The sequence below is a fragment of the Apteryx mantelli genome, chromosome 14, assembly GCF_036417845.1.
Source record: "Apteryx mantelli isolate bAptMan1 chromosome 14, bAptMan1.hap1, whole genome shotgun sequence".
In the NCBI taxonomy this organism is placed as follows: domain Eukaryota; kingdom Metazoa; phylum Chordata; class Aves; order Apterygiformes; family Apterygidae; genus Apteryx; species Apteryx mantelli.
The window spans coordinates 8452764-8468111 of NC_089991.1; the positions used below are offsets into that span (position 1 = coordinate 8452764).

The window sequence follows — 15348 nt, forward strand, 5'->3', positions numbered from 1 at the left end:
GGCCAAATACAATCTGGCAGAGCCCTCTTGTAACCTTCTCCCCAGCTGAGGGGATCAAGAGAAAACAAGCCCCCAAACAACCCAACAACCTCAAAACAAGATCCTGAATTTCAACCAACATCCATTTTGTAAAAAGGGGAAAAGAATTTAGTTGGAGCCATTTTGCCACATTCAGTGGCTACTCAAGTGTTGAGTTTGCTGGATCAATAACCCATTGCCACTGCTCTCCCTTTGCTACTATATACACTGTTGCTGAGGTCCAAATATCTTGCAATGCCCTGTGCTTGACCTCTGAATGGGAAATGCTTTGGAATGTCCATAGATAGGGAGATGGACTCAACGGAGGACGTTTCCAGTGGAGGGGGAGGAAGGGGGTAAAGGGGAGGTTGATGCCTTTTTTCACCTCCGGATGTCAGAGAAGTCGGACAGTTCGTCTGCCCGGTCCATGATCCCATGTGCCCCTTTGGGACTGTGGGCCCCAGCTTTTACCCGGGCATGGGTGTTCAAGTGGCCCTTAGTACCTCTCTCTCCCTTGGATGCTCGCGAGCTCTCCCTGGGGTCAGACTCGGAGTGGGCCAGGATGTCCCCACGGCCAGCAGCGGCTTTGTTGGCTTCACCCGACTTCTTCTCTGGACTCAGGATGGAGTCACCATGCACTGCTGAGGTGCAGAAGCTCAGGATAGAGCAGAGACTTCCCCAGTTCTGTTCACACTGGGCCTGGACACTTCTTGTTATTGCCTTTTTCACCTCCTCACCACAGGTGAGCAAGATATTCACTAGGTCAACATAGGGCCTGGAGATAAAGGAAACAGTAAGAGCAAAGTTAAAAATATGTAAGGGCTATACATCAGTAAATGAGGGTGACGGATACTCTGCCTTACTCTCCCCCTTGCTTACAGCCCAGTTCAGTAGTGTTAGTCTCCTGCTACCTACTTAATCGGCAACTTGGGGTTCAAAAATCTATTACCTTGCAGACCAATTCAACATCATATGTTTATTCCTCATTGTGTTATATTCTAACTGGCTGTATCTCTGTAAGAAATGCACATGACAGCATCCAGCGAAGCTAAGCTTCATGCAAATGCTGGGCCCGCCTTTACTGTTCACCCAGTGGAGATGCTGTGAGAGAACTTAATTTCCACCAGAGAGGTGGAAGGCCAATATGCTTAGCAAGCGGGGCTGTCAAATGAAACAACTGCTGTCTCATGCCTCCTTCCTCTATCTCTTTCCATACCCCTTCAACTTCATAAAATAGTTTGCTATCTCCAGACGAATGACCGGTACAGAGCATATACCAATCACTAGTCTGGAAGAGGAAGGCATTTCCTCACCTCCGAGAAGAGCAACATACACTTGACTAAGCAGTTCCCTGGGTTTTCCTCACCATCTTTAGCTTTCCCTGAAGCATGATGTATTGACCCCTGCCAGAAGCAAGATCTCAGCTGGACTCATGATCTGGTTGTACAGAGTTAAAATACATGGAAATCCACCTTGGTGGCAGAGTTTCTTCCCATACCGAGTTGTTTTCTCAATTTCTTCACAGAGTTAAGTATAACTCTCAGTATATATCTTTTCCCCCCAAAACAAGGACTCCAAACAACCCAAGGCCAAATCCTGTTTCTGCCTCCCACCCATCGTTCCATGCTGCCTGTGTTGAGGACTGAAGCCCCGTAACATACTGCAGCCTCTGAAAAGAGGCAGTCCAGCTTCCTCAGTCAAGGGTCACAGAGCACAGCCTATTTTAAAATAGCTGCGGTCACAAGCCTTGTGGGTCAACATCGATGCTGTCTTTTGACACAACTGTTCAGCTGTTAGCAGGCAACCCAGGTGGGCCCAGGACCTGCTTAAAAGTTTCCTAGTAAGTGGCACCATCCAAAGTGCAAACTGAGAAGTGCCTATGGCTGGAGGGCCTGGGCTTGACGTTAGGAGAGGTGGTGGTGGTGTGAGCAGTGGTGGTGCACCTTCTGGGTGCACTGTCCACCTGCCCTGGGGACTGTGGACAAGCCCTGTCTAACAGTCTATTCCCATGGACTGAGTCAGGGCAGATGAGGAAAGCCAGCAGATTAAGCTGATTAGTGTGTGACACTACCACCATTTTACTCTGCCCAACTGTTTAAGCTCATTTTGAATGACTAATCTTGGAGAGCCACCTATTCCTCTATCTCAAAATATTTCCCATATTTGGATTGTTTCTATCATTTAAAAAAGTTATTTGGAATGCAACAGTGAATGATCTGCCAGGGCCTGTCACCACTTCCACCATAATAAATCGGTCTGACCCGCGCCCCCACAGCAGCTGACTCAAGAAGCGACTTTACTGCCCTGATTGCGTTCTTTAGCACACATCAAGAGAAAATAGCAAGAATAGAATAGAGAACAGGTCTGAATACTGCCACTGGGTTCTAAGTTGTTAGTTTTTGTTTTAAATCTAAAATAGAAGATGTAAAAGAACTGAGCATATCACATACAAAGTGAGCCAGTGGAAGAAAAAAAAATACGAGAGAGAGAGATCAGTTGTTAAAATTGGACAAAATCTTTACAAAAAATCTTTGGAAGAAAAAGGTTGCTGGTACGACTAAAAAGTGGCATAGCTGCCAAATATTTCAGGTATTCACAGTCTGCCAGAGCCCTGCGGATTAGTACTGGCCCATTTCTCCTTTGCTTTTTCACTTTCTGCATTTCAGCTAGCCTGACCCTAGTACCTGAACTGAGCACAAGGCTGCAAGTCAGCAGACCTTATTTTATTTCCAGCTCTGCCACACTTGCCTATTGAGCTTGAACAAGTTACTTAGTTCAAGAATTTCAGAAATGGCCTCTAAATATAGGAGGGAGGAGACTGGATGGAGAGAGTCTATTTGGGGAGTCCCGCACAGGAAAGCTAAGCTCGGATTCTATGAGATGCTGAAAATGAAGTGTAAGAAGCAAGCGCTAAATGACATCACGCAAATTATAGGTGTTCAGCTGAATAACCCTTCTCTTCTCAGACTGAGAACCCCCCAGTTAAGGTCCCCAGAAATAAGAAGCTGCTTTTGAGCATTCCAGCTTTAGCCTGTTTGTGAAATAAGGAGAGCTTACTCATCTTGGTACAGCTTTTGGCTCTCATAGTTCTTCTCATCTCCAGATGATGGGGGTTTAATTGGTGCCAAGTACCCTCAAGTATAGCCTATTAATGCAGCCTCAGCAGTGTCCACGGAGAGGTGCTCTTGCGCAGCACGAAGCATCACCTCCCCGCTCGCCCCAGCAAGCGGGGCCGGGGGGGAGCTGCCCTCCTCTGTGGCCACAGCCTGCAGATCTGGCAAGGCCACCATCTGCCACCAGGCCACCAGCCATGCCTTTGATCTGAGCCTCAGGAATGTTCATGGGAAGAGCCTTGCTTTCAGCCCACCATGTTCAGCTTGTCAAACCGCAGCAAAGGAGTCTGCATTTTAGGGTAAACGGGCATCAGAGAGTCTCTCTCTCCACTCTGTAACTGCAGCTTAAATATTAGAGGGGTGGTTTTCAACAGAAAGCAAGGAAATCAGGGCCCAGCTCCTTTGGAGACCAACGAAAATGCAAGGCTAGAAGTCCAAAACAAATGATTCAGTGAAAAATTAATCTGTCACAATTGCTGGGATCCGGGGGTTCTGTGCTAGTATCCGCTAGGGATAAAAAGTCATAGGTGCATGGTAGGAAGATGCTCTAAGATTAAGTTTGCTGCCAGGTTGTGGCTGAGCCTCCTTATTTGTGAGTGAGATGTTCACCTGCAGGAAAAACACGCCCCAGTTTTTGCATCCGTACACAGAGAATTGGTACAAACAGCTTGTGCCTTGTTTGTTCCCGTCATGTAGCAGCTTGATCAATTCCAGCAAAGATTCGTGCCTGCCATTCCCTGGGGGGGCAGCTGTGTTCCCAGCCAGAGAGATGAACTACTTAAAATCTGACCTGTGCCTCATGCTGTACACCTCAATGTTTTATTGAAAAGCATTTGAGGTTAATATGGAGCTGTGGGACTGCAGCTCTTTCAGGAATAATTAACTACAAGGCACTTGAAAGCATATATTTGCAAAATAAATTATCTTCTTACTGACAATTTTGCATAGTCCTTATCCCTCCCCCCCCCTTCTTCTCTAGCTCTTGCCTTTTACAAGGTATTGGGGTCAGGAATGGTGCCTCTGAGTTTGGAAAGCACTTGAACATTGTGGGATGCCCCTGGAAACAGCAAACACTAACACTGTATTTGCCAGTAAACCAAAGATGCAGCTAGATCCATCTTCAACCTATGTCTTCTCCTTCCACGGTCACATCTAGTTCATTAACAAACTAGTCTTCAGGGACCCCTGTAAAGAAAGCATTACCTTGGTCTAGAACGTGGGAAAACAAGACATGCTTAAGGCCATAAGGAGGTGAAACGGCTCTTGGGCAGATGCGCAACCCGTCGGCATCATCATGCTCCTGGAAGGAGCTCCCACGCCTCTGACTGCACTAGCACACAGGCACTTACTCGTGCTGCAGCAGGTCTTTGAAGTGAATCATCTCCACAATGACCTGGACGTTCTCCTTGGCGGCGGAGCAGAGGTCATGCTTCAGGTAGCATTCCCGCTGTAACTGGAACACCATCTCTTTAATGGCAGGGCACTTACGGCTGATGCAGCTGAATTTATGCCTCAAGGCATGAGCCTTACACTTCAGAGCATCTTTAATGAAGGATTTTCCCTGAGAAGAAAAGAAATCGAGTAGGTCTGTATTTCTGTCCATTAAGCACAGCAGGTGATTTATGCTCAACTAGCTGCTCCTCTGTAAGACAATGTCAAGAGTTATTAGATTGCTAAGGATATCGGTTAATGGCTTTTCCCCTCTTCTCTTTATTTCTTCACCCTTCAAGATCGTGCTAAGCTACCCTGTCTTGCTACTCCAGCAGGGCTGAACACACAGGGTCTTCTCACTGCTCTTTTAAGGTTTCCTCTGCCCCAACAGCTGACTGCCCCAAAAGGGAAAGGACAACAGCAAGCACCTTTAGGGAATGTGATGCTTGAGTTATCGGCTTCATCCACGTCTGGAGTGGCAGCACAGCAGGCTCACACAGAGAAGGGCATCCTGCAGTGGCTGAGGTCCCCAGGACCCTGAGCGGATACTAAGTTAGTCACCCCAAATTAGTTTCTTTCTTTTTAAAAATCAGTTTGCAAACTCCTCATAGTCCATACGGATATGCACCCTCCCTATGTACCTGCCCCGTTCCCCAGCTGCCAGTGTTTTCTCTACAACCACTTCCTCAGGCAGAAAGGGACCCAAATGAGCGCTAATAATAGTCCTACAGTGTCTTTTGGCATCTTTTTGCTGGAAGAAATATTGAGTGACATTTAAAATCAGAAGAAGAAATTTTAAAAGTAAGTTGCTGGAAAGCTGCTTTGGCAACATCCCTTTAACCACTGCTTGTGATTCCCTCATTCAATCGTTTGGAGGGAATCAAGGCAAAATCATTCCTACCTCTTCTCTTTTGGCTATTAGATACACTGCGTGCTGTGTGCGTTACAGCCTGTGACCGCTCTGCTCAGACTGCCTTTACTTTGCTGAGCAATAGGTGTGCGGAAGCCTTTTATGCTGCCTCCATGCTGCACTAGCTTCAGATTATTTCACACAAATGCTTCACAGAGACAAAATCACATGGAGAAAGTTCTTGTCCTTTATCCAAAGGGCACGTGGCATAACTCCGCTGACGTTAACAAAGACTCACAGGAGAGTCACCCAGATGGGCAAGTAAATTTTGTCCCCAAATTGTTTCAAGCCAGAAACGTTTCTTGCTGATCAAAGAACTACTTCAGTCATCATCCCCTTCTGTGCCACATACCAAAGGCACTTGCTGGCCCTTCCCCGCGGCAACAAACGTGCACAGCACTGTAGGCAAATAAGGACAAAGAGAAAGTTCTTATGCAAACCAAACCCGACATCAATTCTCAGGTTTCAAAGAACAGGGAAGGAGAGCAGAAAACACAAAATGACCAGTGCTAGTCTCATCGTTTAATGCACCCAGACAGGCATATAGAGAATGAGGAGATGGGCCCTAAAAAGCCATGTCATAGCAGAGGGTCAAGTCACCACCGTATTAAAACTCCAGAGGTTTAGTACTTTTGCACGGCAACACAATGGATGTGCAGCCTGGATGTGAAACAGACTGTATTTGATTGACAGTATCTGGGTATCCCGGGGAATAGTTATCCCTGGCTACACTCAACCTTCATAGGTGTTTGTTTCCCTCCCCTGCCAGCAGGGCTTACTTCTTCTGTCAGCTTTGTTCACTGACAGAATAGTGTGCAAAAATAAGAAAGCATTTTCTGGACGCCAGCTGGAAATTAAGTTGAGGGTTTTCAGATACCCATGGACTTAGAAGAATCAATTCTCCGATTTTAATGGCTAGCCAGACCCTTTGTATGTCCTTGAGAATTTAAGCTGAGAACTCCAGCACTTCCAAAGTGTTTTTCTGCTGGGTGGTCCCACCACCCCTCATGAAAAAGGCTGAATCCTGAAGTCTGCTCTGCTTTCTACCATGCTTTTAAGAGTGCTCTATAGCTTGTGCTGTTAGTCAAGCTATACGGTAAGCTGCATGGTCAAGCCAAATGCCGCTGGCCCGTCGTAATGTTCTCTTCCCTCCGCACTGAAATGGGAGAGTAGGTTTACAGGACATAATAACAGGATGTCTCAGTGATGCATACATGGTCTGGGGAGAAAATGAAGGAGACAAACTTAATATTGCATACCATGTAAGTAATGTATCTTAATGCCAGTGCTTGAACCAAAGGATTATTTGAATACAGTGGCTTTAGGAGGTTGCCCATACTGGTTGTGTGCAAGTTGTAAGAACAAACTTTAACAACTGCACCTTGGGAAATATTTTCTAATATGCCTAAACGAACTGGGTGCCCAAGCTGCATTTCAGCATCAGCTTTGAAAACAAAATTTAGAAGCTTAAGCCACTTAATGTTTCAGAAAACTACGTCTCTCTAGATGACTGTTCTGATTCAGTTATCCTGGGTACCGCAGGAGAAAGCTATCATATGGAACTGCAGCTAGGGACAGCTTGTCTCCTGGGACAAGTTTCACACTGCCTGTGTATTGCTCTGCTCTTGGGTCTTGATTCTAGACCCTTCAAATCAACAGAAAAATTTCGATTGCGTCAAACAGGAAAAAAGATAAGCCTTTTACTGCACACAGCTAAATTTTGGTGCAAAAAACGTAGAAGGTGGGTCATGTGCAAAAGCAGATTTGCTCCTTAATGGTAACTTTTTTTCCAAAGATGTGTTAAAGAACTAATACACATGCCAAGTACACATTAGAACCAAGCAGATATATTGGACATTTCACTTTTTCTCTTTGTTACCTGGGCATCAAATTTTCCAGCGTTGTGCAGGAATGTCATGCAGATCTCATGTAAGCCTCGGATCTCACAAGAATTGTTTTCAAAGCATTCAAACACTCCACATCCCACATCGCCAGCATTAACCAGGCAGTGCTGGATTTCAGCTAAAATGAGCATTGATTACGGTTAATTTGAAGAACTGTTCATAGAAGCTAGTGGTGGGTGGGTGGGGGGGAGGGAAAGAGATATTTTGCTAACATCATCAGTTCAAAAGAAAAAACACATGTGACAACAGTTATTGTACCCACAGCATGCCCACTTTTTGCAGAAATTAGGCCAAAACTTGGGTGTATTATGTTATGAAAGTGATATCCAAGAAGTAAATGCCAAATCCACTACGCTTACGTCAAGCTATTTCACTTGAGAACCGTCTAATGCTTTTCGATTCCGTAGGAGCTAAAGGACAGGCATGATTTTTGCTGTCTGACTGTACAAAGACACCCATCAAATTCAGCTGCCCAAGCGAGAGGTCCAGGACCCAGCCGGCTAGAATTGGTCGTTCCTGGTACTCTGAGCTAGTGTCTGGTGATTTAGCACAATGCTCTTCACAGACCACTGAGCTCCCCCATCCTGATGTCTAGGAAGTTAACAGCAAAACTCTCACCGATAAAGAAAGTCCTTTGCACTGGGTGTTGCATAAAGCTGCAACTACCTCCTCGCCTATTCAGAAATCAATTTAAAAATATGTATTTGTATATATATAATATACATATAAAATAGATCAATTGGATTAGCAGCTACATACGTATTTATACTGCCCTATGAGATGTTATGTAATATTGTAAAAAAATAAAAATAATGATGCCTGCGACTTACTTACAAAAAACAAAAATCTAATTCTTAACAAGACAGCTTCTGGTCCTTTAAAAAAAGGACGTAGTAGTCCTGCCAGAAGGAAGGTGGTTGCTGAAAAAGCCTGGGGATAAAGTTAAACAGGGGCAGCTTTTAGACCAGAACTGAGGATGCTAAGAATTTTTGTACTCTGTGCCCTAGTGGTACCTTTAATTAAAGCTCTCTCTTGGGAGCCAGCCTAATCCCCCTCTGAACCGCAGCATGTTTCAGGCATCCCCAGCCCCCGCCTTTGCCATGCGGTCCCTTCGCGAGGCTTCACGGCAACTTTGGGGCGAAATTTCGACCCCGCTGCAAGGCGGAGGAGCCGCGGACGGGGGACAAGAGTGGGGACAAGAGTTACCGTGACCCTCTCCTCTCCCCTCCCCCAAATCAGAGCCAAATCGCCGCCGCTTTTCTGTCTACCTGCCCCGACGCGCGGCCGCGGGGGGCGAAAATGGGGCTCTTTGTGGCGCGCTGCGGAGCGCGGAGCGGGGCTTTTTTGGGGCTGGGAGCTCAGCTGTAAGTGCTTGTGTTGGCATCCGGATGCAAACCGTTGCCGGATCACATGTCCTGGCTCCAGCGTGCTGAGAACTGCACAGTGCCGTGATTCACATGTGGCGGTCCCTAATGGGCATTCGTGCATTCCTGCTCGTGTGTGTTTAAACACGTCTCGCAGCACGGAGAGTGTTAACGCACCAAAAAAAAAAAAAAAAAAAAAAAAGGAGAAGGGGGGGGAAGGGAAGTGTCTGGATCCCGCGCTCTCTCTTTGCATGGCTGGGAAGCGATCCAGCAAAGTGCACGCCTCAGCTCTCTCTTTCTAGGCAGATAATACCCGGGGGAGGGCGCGCAGGGGGCGGAGAGGAGCGGAGCAACCCCCGGCCCGTTGCATCATTGCGCGGCTCCCTGCGGAGGAGGCGAAGCCCCAGCCCTTTCCAGCCGCTTCCCCTCCCTCCCCGCGGCCCGCGCCCAGATCCCCCCGCGCCGCGAAACTTTCTCCGCGCCTCCCCCCCCCCCCCCGGCGGCCGCTCCGCTCCGTTCCGCGCCGGCGGAGCGCGGTGCGCCCCGGCGCAGCCTCCGCCCGCCCGCGCCGCTGCCTGCCGTCGCGGGGGACAACTTTCCGCTCGCCGCCGAGTTTGTACCCAGAGCGACTTCAGCGGCGTTTCGCCTGGGTTGCAGGCGGCGAGTTATTGCATACGCGCTTCCAAGGGCGACACGTGCTTGGCAAACCCGGGCTTTAAAGGTAATTAGGAGCGAACTCTTATTTCCTCTTACGATTTATGCCTGACAGTCACACACGAAAATAGATGCCTGTCGTTATTCAGCGCGTCTATCTCACCGGTACTCCAGAGCCAGAACACACAGACAAGCTTGTTCCGCTCTCACCGCTTCCGCCCCTGAGCGGCACGAACGCGCGGCTCCTCCGCGGCCCGCTCTGCTCCGCGAGCTCCTCCTCGCCAACGTACCTGTGTTCTGCAAGGACAGGCGCCCCTTCTGCTGGGGGGTCCTGTCCTGCGGCCCCTCCGGCGGGTTGGTGGCTTCGGTGCCCGCAGCCGCATCAGCGGCGGCCAGCACCAGCGCCAGGCTCACCAGCGTGCCCAGGAGCGCCGCGCACATGGTCGCGGCTGCTGCCGCCCCCCCGCGCCGCGCCGCGGCCGCCCCTCTGCGCCTCCGTGCCCGCGGGGTGCCGCACCGGGCCGAGCGCGCTCCTCGCCGCCGGCCCCGCGAGCCGCATGTGACCGGCGCGGCGGCGAGCGCGGAGTGGCCGCGGCGGCGCCGCGGGGTGCCTCAAATATCCCCGCCGAGCGCCGGTGTCACTCGCATGAGGCAGCCGAGCAGGTGTCGCTCCGCGCCGCGGCCAATCGCAGCCGCCGCCCGCTCCGACCGCCCGCCGGGGGCCGGCCCGGCCCCGGCCCCGGCAGGTTGCAGCCTCCCCGCCTCCCCGCCCGCCCCCTCCCTCCCTCCCTCCCTCCCTGCCGGCACCCCCGCCGCCCGCCGCCCCGCCGCGGGGGAGGGGCGCGCCGCTGCCGCTGCCGCTGCCGGGGGGGGGGGGGGGCTGCAAAGGTGCCCCCCCCCGCACTCGGGGAGCAGAGGGGGAAAAGGGAAAAAAGGTGAAAAAGCGGGATTTTGACACCCGCTCTGCTGCTCTGCCGAGGGAGGGCGGCCGCCGTCGAGGGGCCGGCAGCGGCTCCGCAGTTGCAGCCCGCCCCGGAGCCGCCGGGACGGCTGCGCGGCGGCCGCCGGCAGCTGGCGCTTGCGCGGGGCAGCGCGGAGCGGCGCGGCCGTGCTCGGAGCCGGCTGTCCTGCGGCACTGGCGCTTCGGCGGCAAGACTCGGCTGGGAAAAACAAATAATAATTACAAGAAAAGACCTCTCCCAAGCAGCTGCTGCCCAGACTTTCTTGGAAATCCTCCCCCCCCTCTCCCTTTTTCCTGGGATTTTGCACCCAGCGAGTTCGGCGAGGACTTGGCCCAAACCCCTCACCTGGGGGGCGGGGGGGGGCGTGCGCGGCCCCGCCGGGCGCTGCCTTCCCTGCGCGGCCCCGGCTCCGCGGCCGCGGCCGGGCGAGGGAGGCAGGAGCAGACCGCGGGGGGGGGGGGGGGCACCAGCCCCACAGCCGGCTCCAGCCGCCCCCTTTTGTCCCGGTGGCCGGCGCGGGCGCGGGGAGGAAAATCTCTAGCAGGTGATGAGAAGTGTTATGTTTGCTGGGGAGGGGGCTGCGCCCCCCCCCCTCACCCCGCCGTAATGCACATCAGATGTTCCCGCAGGCCCCCGGCGGCTCCTGCCCCCCCCCCCCGAGCAGCACCCCCGGAGCCCCCCGCCGCTGCTGAGCCGCCGGGAGCCTGGCGGGGAGGGGGGGGCGGGCAGGGGGCGGCAGCCAGGAATGTCTCCAGCTGCTGCTGCCGCCGCTGCAGCCCGCTGCCGCACAGCTGTCAAAATGCACTTGAGGAAATCCACTCACACCTCCCCGAGCAAGGGTCTCCTCGGCGGGACGTGACACCGCGCCGCAGGACCATGGCTCCGCAGCGAAGCGCCGTCAGGCTCCGCTTCGGCCCCCCCAGCTCTCCCCTCGCAGCCTCCCCGGACATCCCCCCCCATCTCCCCCGGCCTGGGCCTTCCCCCGCTTTTGTCCCAGGCCCCGAGGTTTGTTCTCTGGGTCTGAACTGCGCAAGGTTTGTTTATCGTGCGTTGGGGTTTGACTTCTAAACATCTTTTTAACATCAAAATTCTCGGGGTTGTGCCAAGCTTATGTGGAAATTCCCTTTTATCAATATGCCGCTGCCTTGTAAACTACGACTTGCAGCTTTCCTCTGCCGGTCCGGCTGTGCCAGCGTGCGTGTCTGCAGAGCCCGCGTGCCCCTGGGATGGGCTCTGCCCTTTTTCCTCTTTAATTGCCTTTGCTAGGTCTAGCTAGCTTGACTTTAGCGATTCTCATCTCCAGTGCTCGGAGACCTGGGACTGAATGAACACAGATGCAAGTATGGACGGGAGCATTCGAGGGACAGCAGCTTTTCTCTGCCAGAAGAGGTAACAACCAATGTACTGTTCATAACCAACAAGTGTATATATAGATTTTTTTTTTTTTTTTTTTTTTACCATTTCTTGCAAATTGAGCTTTCTCCTTGTCTTTTCTCTGCTGCTAGGTCAGACATCCTCCTGGAGCCATTCCCCGTGAATCCTTCTGCCCTTTTTTTAGGTTATAATTTTGGGATGATTTTTGCCCTTTTGACTTAAAGGAATGCCACACATCCTCCACACTCAAGACCTTGAGTTGTCGTCTCTGGTTGACTTCTCTGGTCAGGTCTCATCACTTCTCAGAGTGTGTCCTTTGAAACAAAGAGCCCGAGCTTCTGCAGTCTGGCTTGTCCTTCCCTTCAGACCGTATTGTAGTAATTGCTCCATCCAAGGTTATTTTCATGTCCAGCTTTTTTTATGTGTCTCTGCCTTACCAAAACTGTGCCTAAAATAGCACCCCCTCGTGTCGGGATTTGGTGAAGAAATCTGCCGGCTGCCAGCAAGGTAAGCATTTCCCACCGCTTTCCCTTCAGTAGACATTGCTGGTCAGTGGAGGTCACAGAGCCAAAGGATTTTTCCCTGCTTTTCTCTCCCGAGGTCACTCCTCAGCGTGCTCATGGGATCAGCTGGGCAGGTTCCGGTCTGTCCTTCCTTAGGAATGCAAGAGGCTGTTGTTGCATTTTAAAGGTGAGAGCTGTCAGGAAAATGCTCGTGGGACACAATTCATGCTCTGGCGATTCTGGAATATTTTGGAGAGCATTGTAGAGCTGCTCCCTGGCAGCAGGATCGACTGCCAATTTGCGTGCCAGGTAATTTATAGAGTAGTTACCAATTCCAGTGATTTAGAGGCTGGTTTCCAGGAGAGTTGGGATGCCTGAATCCCAAGGCACTAAGGCACTGAGCCTGCAGATTTTCTCCAGCAGTAGATAGGTTGCATGGATGCAGGGATCTGACTGCAGGATAGTGCCTGACTGCGATGTGTTTGCTCCTTTAGATGACGTTTAAGGAGTAAGACTTCCCAGGTGATCACAAGTAGTTCCAGCAGTTTTGAACAACTTTTCTTTCGGGAATACACTTTTGAGTTGCCTTTGACTAACATATGTAGGTTTTATTTTTTAAGAGCGTTTCACGCTTTGAACAAAGCATTAAGTGATCAAGCAGCAGCACAAACATTTTGCAAGTGCCTTTCAATGGGAAGTGTTTAATTGTTTGGGGTTTTTAGGGAGAGGAGGTACTTCCATGATTATCATCGGGGCTGCGTCCCCGCAAGGCCTTTTCAGAGCGGTGAAGGTTGGCCAACGTTGCGCAAAAGGCTCTGGCAGACCAAGAGAGCGTGAGCACACCCAAGTTACTGCGGACGGCCGGGCAGATGACTTGAAAAGGGAAGAGGATGCTATGGGGAAGGTGTGCCAAGGGCTGGGGTTTTATCTGTGACTAAACGCGTTTCACAGTGCAGTCAGAGGAAGCCTGAGCGGCACAATGCGATTTCGTCAGACTTGAGAAAATAAGCGAGAGAGGGGAATTTATTGTCTCCTTTTCTCCTGTGTAATTTCCCCAGCCCGGGGCTTAGAGCGAGGTGCTGCCTTGCAAATGACACATCGTTACGGAGGCAGCCCAGAGCTGCGAGCGCTGCTGGGAGAAGTGGTCCGCGGGAGCGGAGGCAGCTGGCTCCTGCTCTTTCGTTCGCGCTGGTGCTGGGCCTGCTCTGGGAATATGTTGATTTAATTCCCGCAAGTTGGTTCTTGGATGGTGCGAATAAAGCTGCTGACAGTGAATGAAATGGGATTTGACACTGGAGAACCTGTTAGGCGCAGTAGATGTAGGTCTGGTGGGAAGCTTCAAAGGGTTGTATTTTAAGCCACTTCTCCTCCATCTATCTTTGATTTAATATTTTTGAATCTCCAGTAACTGTAGTTTTTATGATGAATGAGCAGGAGATGACAATAAAGCCGCAGAGAATAAAATGCAAGAAAACTCAGAGCTAATTATATTTAAAATTGTACAAATGTTTTTCCCCTGATTGTTTCTGTAAAAATCAAATATTTGAAAAATGGTCTGAGTGACTCGGTTTAAAGATGGGCTGGCTTCTTTGATAAAATATGAACTATCTGAAAGATTTATAAGGGTCAGAAATCCTGCTGAACGTTTTAGTATTTAGAGCAGCAGGAAACCGCTCTGTGATATTTTTAAAACAGGTATTTACTCAAGTAATTGGTTACTTTTTATGTGGAATAAGAAAACCTGATGTAGCTATATTGGACTTGACATAAAAGAGAGGTATGTAATTTGTGAGCAAAACAGAGTGGAATGTACATATTGTACCTGAGGAGGTATTTCAAGAAAGACGACTCCTTGAGACAAAAAGCCAAGACAACAGACACGCTAGGTTGCATGCCAGAATTGTTTATTCCTTAGTTAATCAGCTGTGTAATAGGTGTCCAGAAACGATCCCTTCTGCACAGGTAATTTAAGTTTCAAAGTTCGTAGGCTTTGTGGCCTTCATAAAACGGATTACATGGAAGTTGGACGAAAAACACATGTTTCTGAGAACATTTTGGTTCAAATAAAAAAAAATGTGGCAATGTTAGTGCCAACAATTTACTACAGAATATCTGAACCAGATGCCGTTAAACTATAATTCCAAGCAATTTGCCAGAATTATGTATTTACTTTATTTTAAAGTCAAACTAAAGATATGCATGGTTTTTATTACTTGTGGATATAAACAAAAAATGTGATGTGATTACAACTAATATGGGACAGATAATGCCAAACAGCCATGATTGCTGTGACTACTGCACTAGCTAAAGAAAAATGGAAGCTCTGTTGGTAATTATGTGTGAAAGGGTCTTCAAAATGTGGCTGTTCAGATTGAGATGTATCAGACTGCAGTCTGCTTAGTCACTAAATAAGAACATTGGCCAAAAGCATCTATTTCTCCCCTTTTCTCACAGCAGTACAAATTTTTCTTGAGAGAATGGGGAGGAGATCTGTAAGACACACATAATATATAAAGTATATATATTTTAGTTGAGAACACATATAATGTTCTTGTTACAACATTGCTGTAGGCAACCTCCAACTTGCCAGTTCTTATCCAGATGAGCTGCTATATGATGCTTAAAAAGACACATATTGACGTCAAAACTGCCACCTTGAAAGGACAGAGTGAGTTTTAGCAGGAGTTTTAATGCCATTACGGGTCATTCAGGTTATAAAGGGTTCTAGCCGACACTCCCACAAGCCGAAACAGTCTTTACCTACTGTCAAGAGGCTCTCAGAAAACCTCAAATAATTTCCTTCAGCGCAGTGGCCACCTCGGTCAGCTGTGGCTTGACGCAGAAAAGTGCTGAACATCCTGTAACACCCAGATTCCCAAGTTGGACTCCAAATCAGCAGGGAGAAAAACAACAGAAACTAGAGAAAAGAATTTGGGGAAGAAGCTTTGATTCAGAGGATCGTTCAGCAAAGTCACCAAAACCGAATTCCCCTGTCCGTTGTAAAGAAAAGACGAATCTGCAAGTGATTTGCAGTGGAATCCGTGGTCGGATCCAGACAACGGGACGCTGGGACACAACGAGCTTCATCTCCTGCCCCAGCGCTGCAGTTTCAGAT

General features: G+C 49.7%; 1 protein-coding gene across 1 annotated transcript; it reads right to left on the reverse strand.

Annotated features, from left to right (window-relative positions):
* Positions 1 to 399: 399 nt before the first annotated feature.
* On the reverse strand, positions 400 to 9835 carry STC2 (stanniocalcin 2). The gene is made up of 4 exons (XM_067304878.1): positions 9685 to 9835; positions 7352 to 7494; positions 4481 to 4692; positions 400 to 793 (listed from the first exon to the last, which is right to left on the reverse strand). The coding sequence occupies exons 1-4, from the start codon at positions 9833 to 9835 to the stop codon at positions 400 to 402; spliced, it is 900 nt and encodes a 299-aa protein (XP_067160979.1).
* Positions 9836 to 15348: the final 5513 nt, after the last annotated feature.

Bases quoted from the DNA above. Each gene is read 5' to 3' on its own strand.
- STC2 (XM_067304878.1), bottom strand. From the start codon at position 9,835: ATGTGCGCGGCGCTCCTGGGCACGCTGGTGAGCCTGGCGCTGGTGCTG. The intron at 7,495-9,684 runs GTACGTTGGCGA...TGCTCATTTTAG, and splicing joins CCTGTCCTTGCAGAACACAG to CTGAAATCCAGCACTGCCTG. The intron at 794-4,480 runs GTAAGTGCCTGT...CTTTATCTCCAG, and splicing joins AAAGACCTGCTGCAGCACGA to GCCCTATGTTGACCTAGTGA.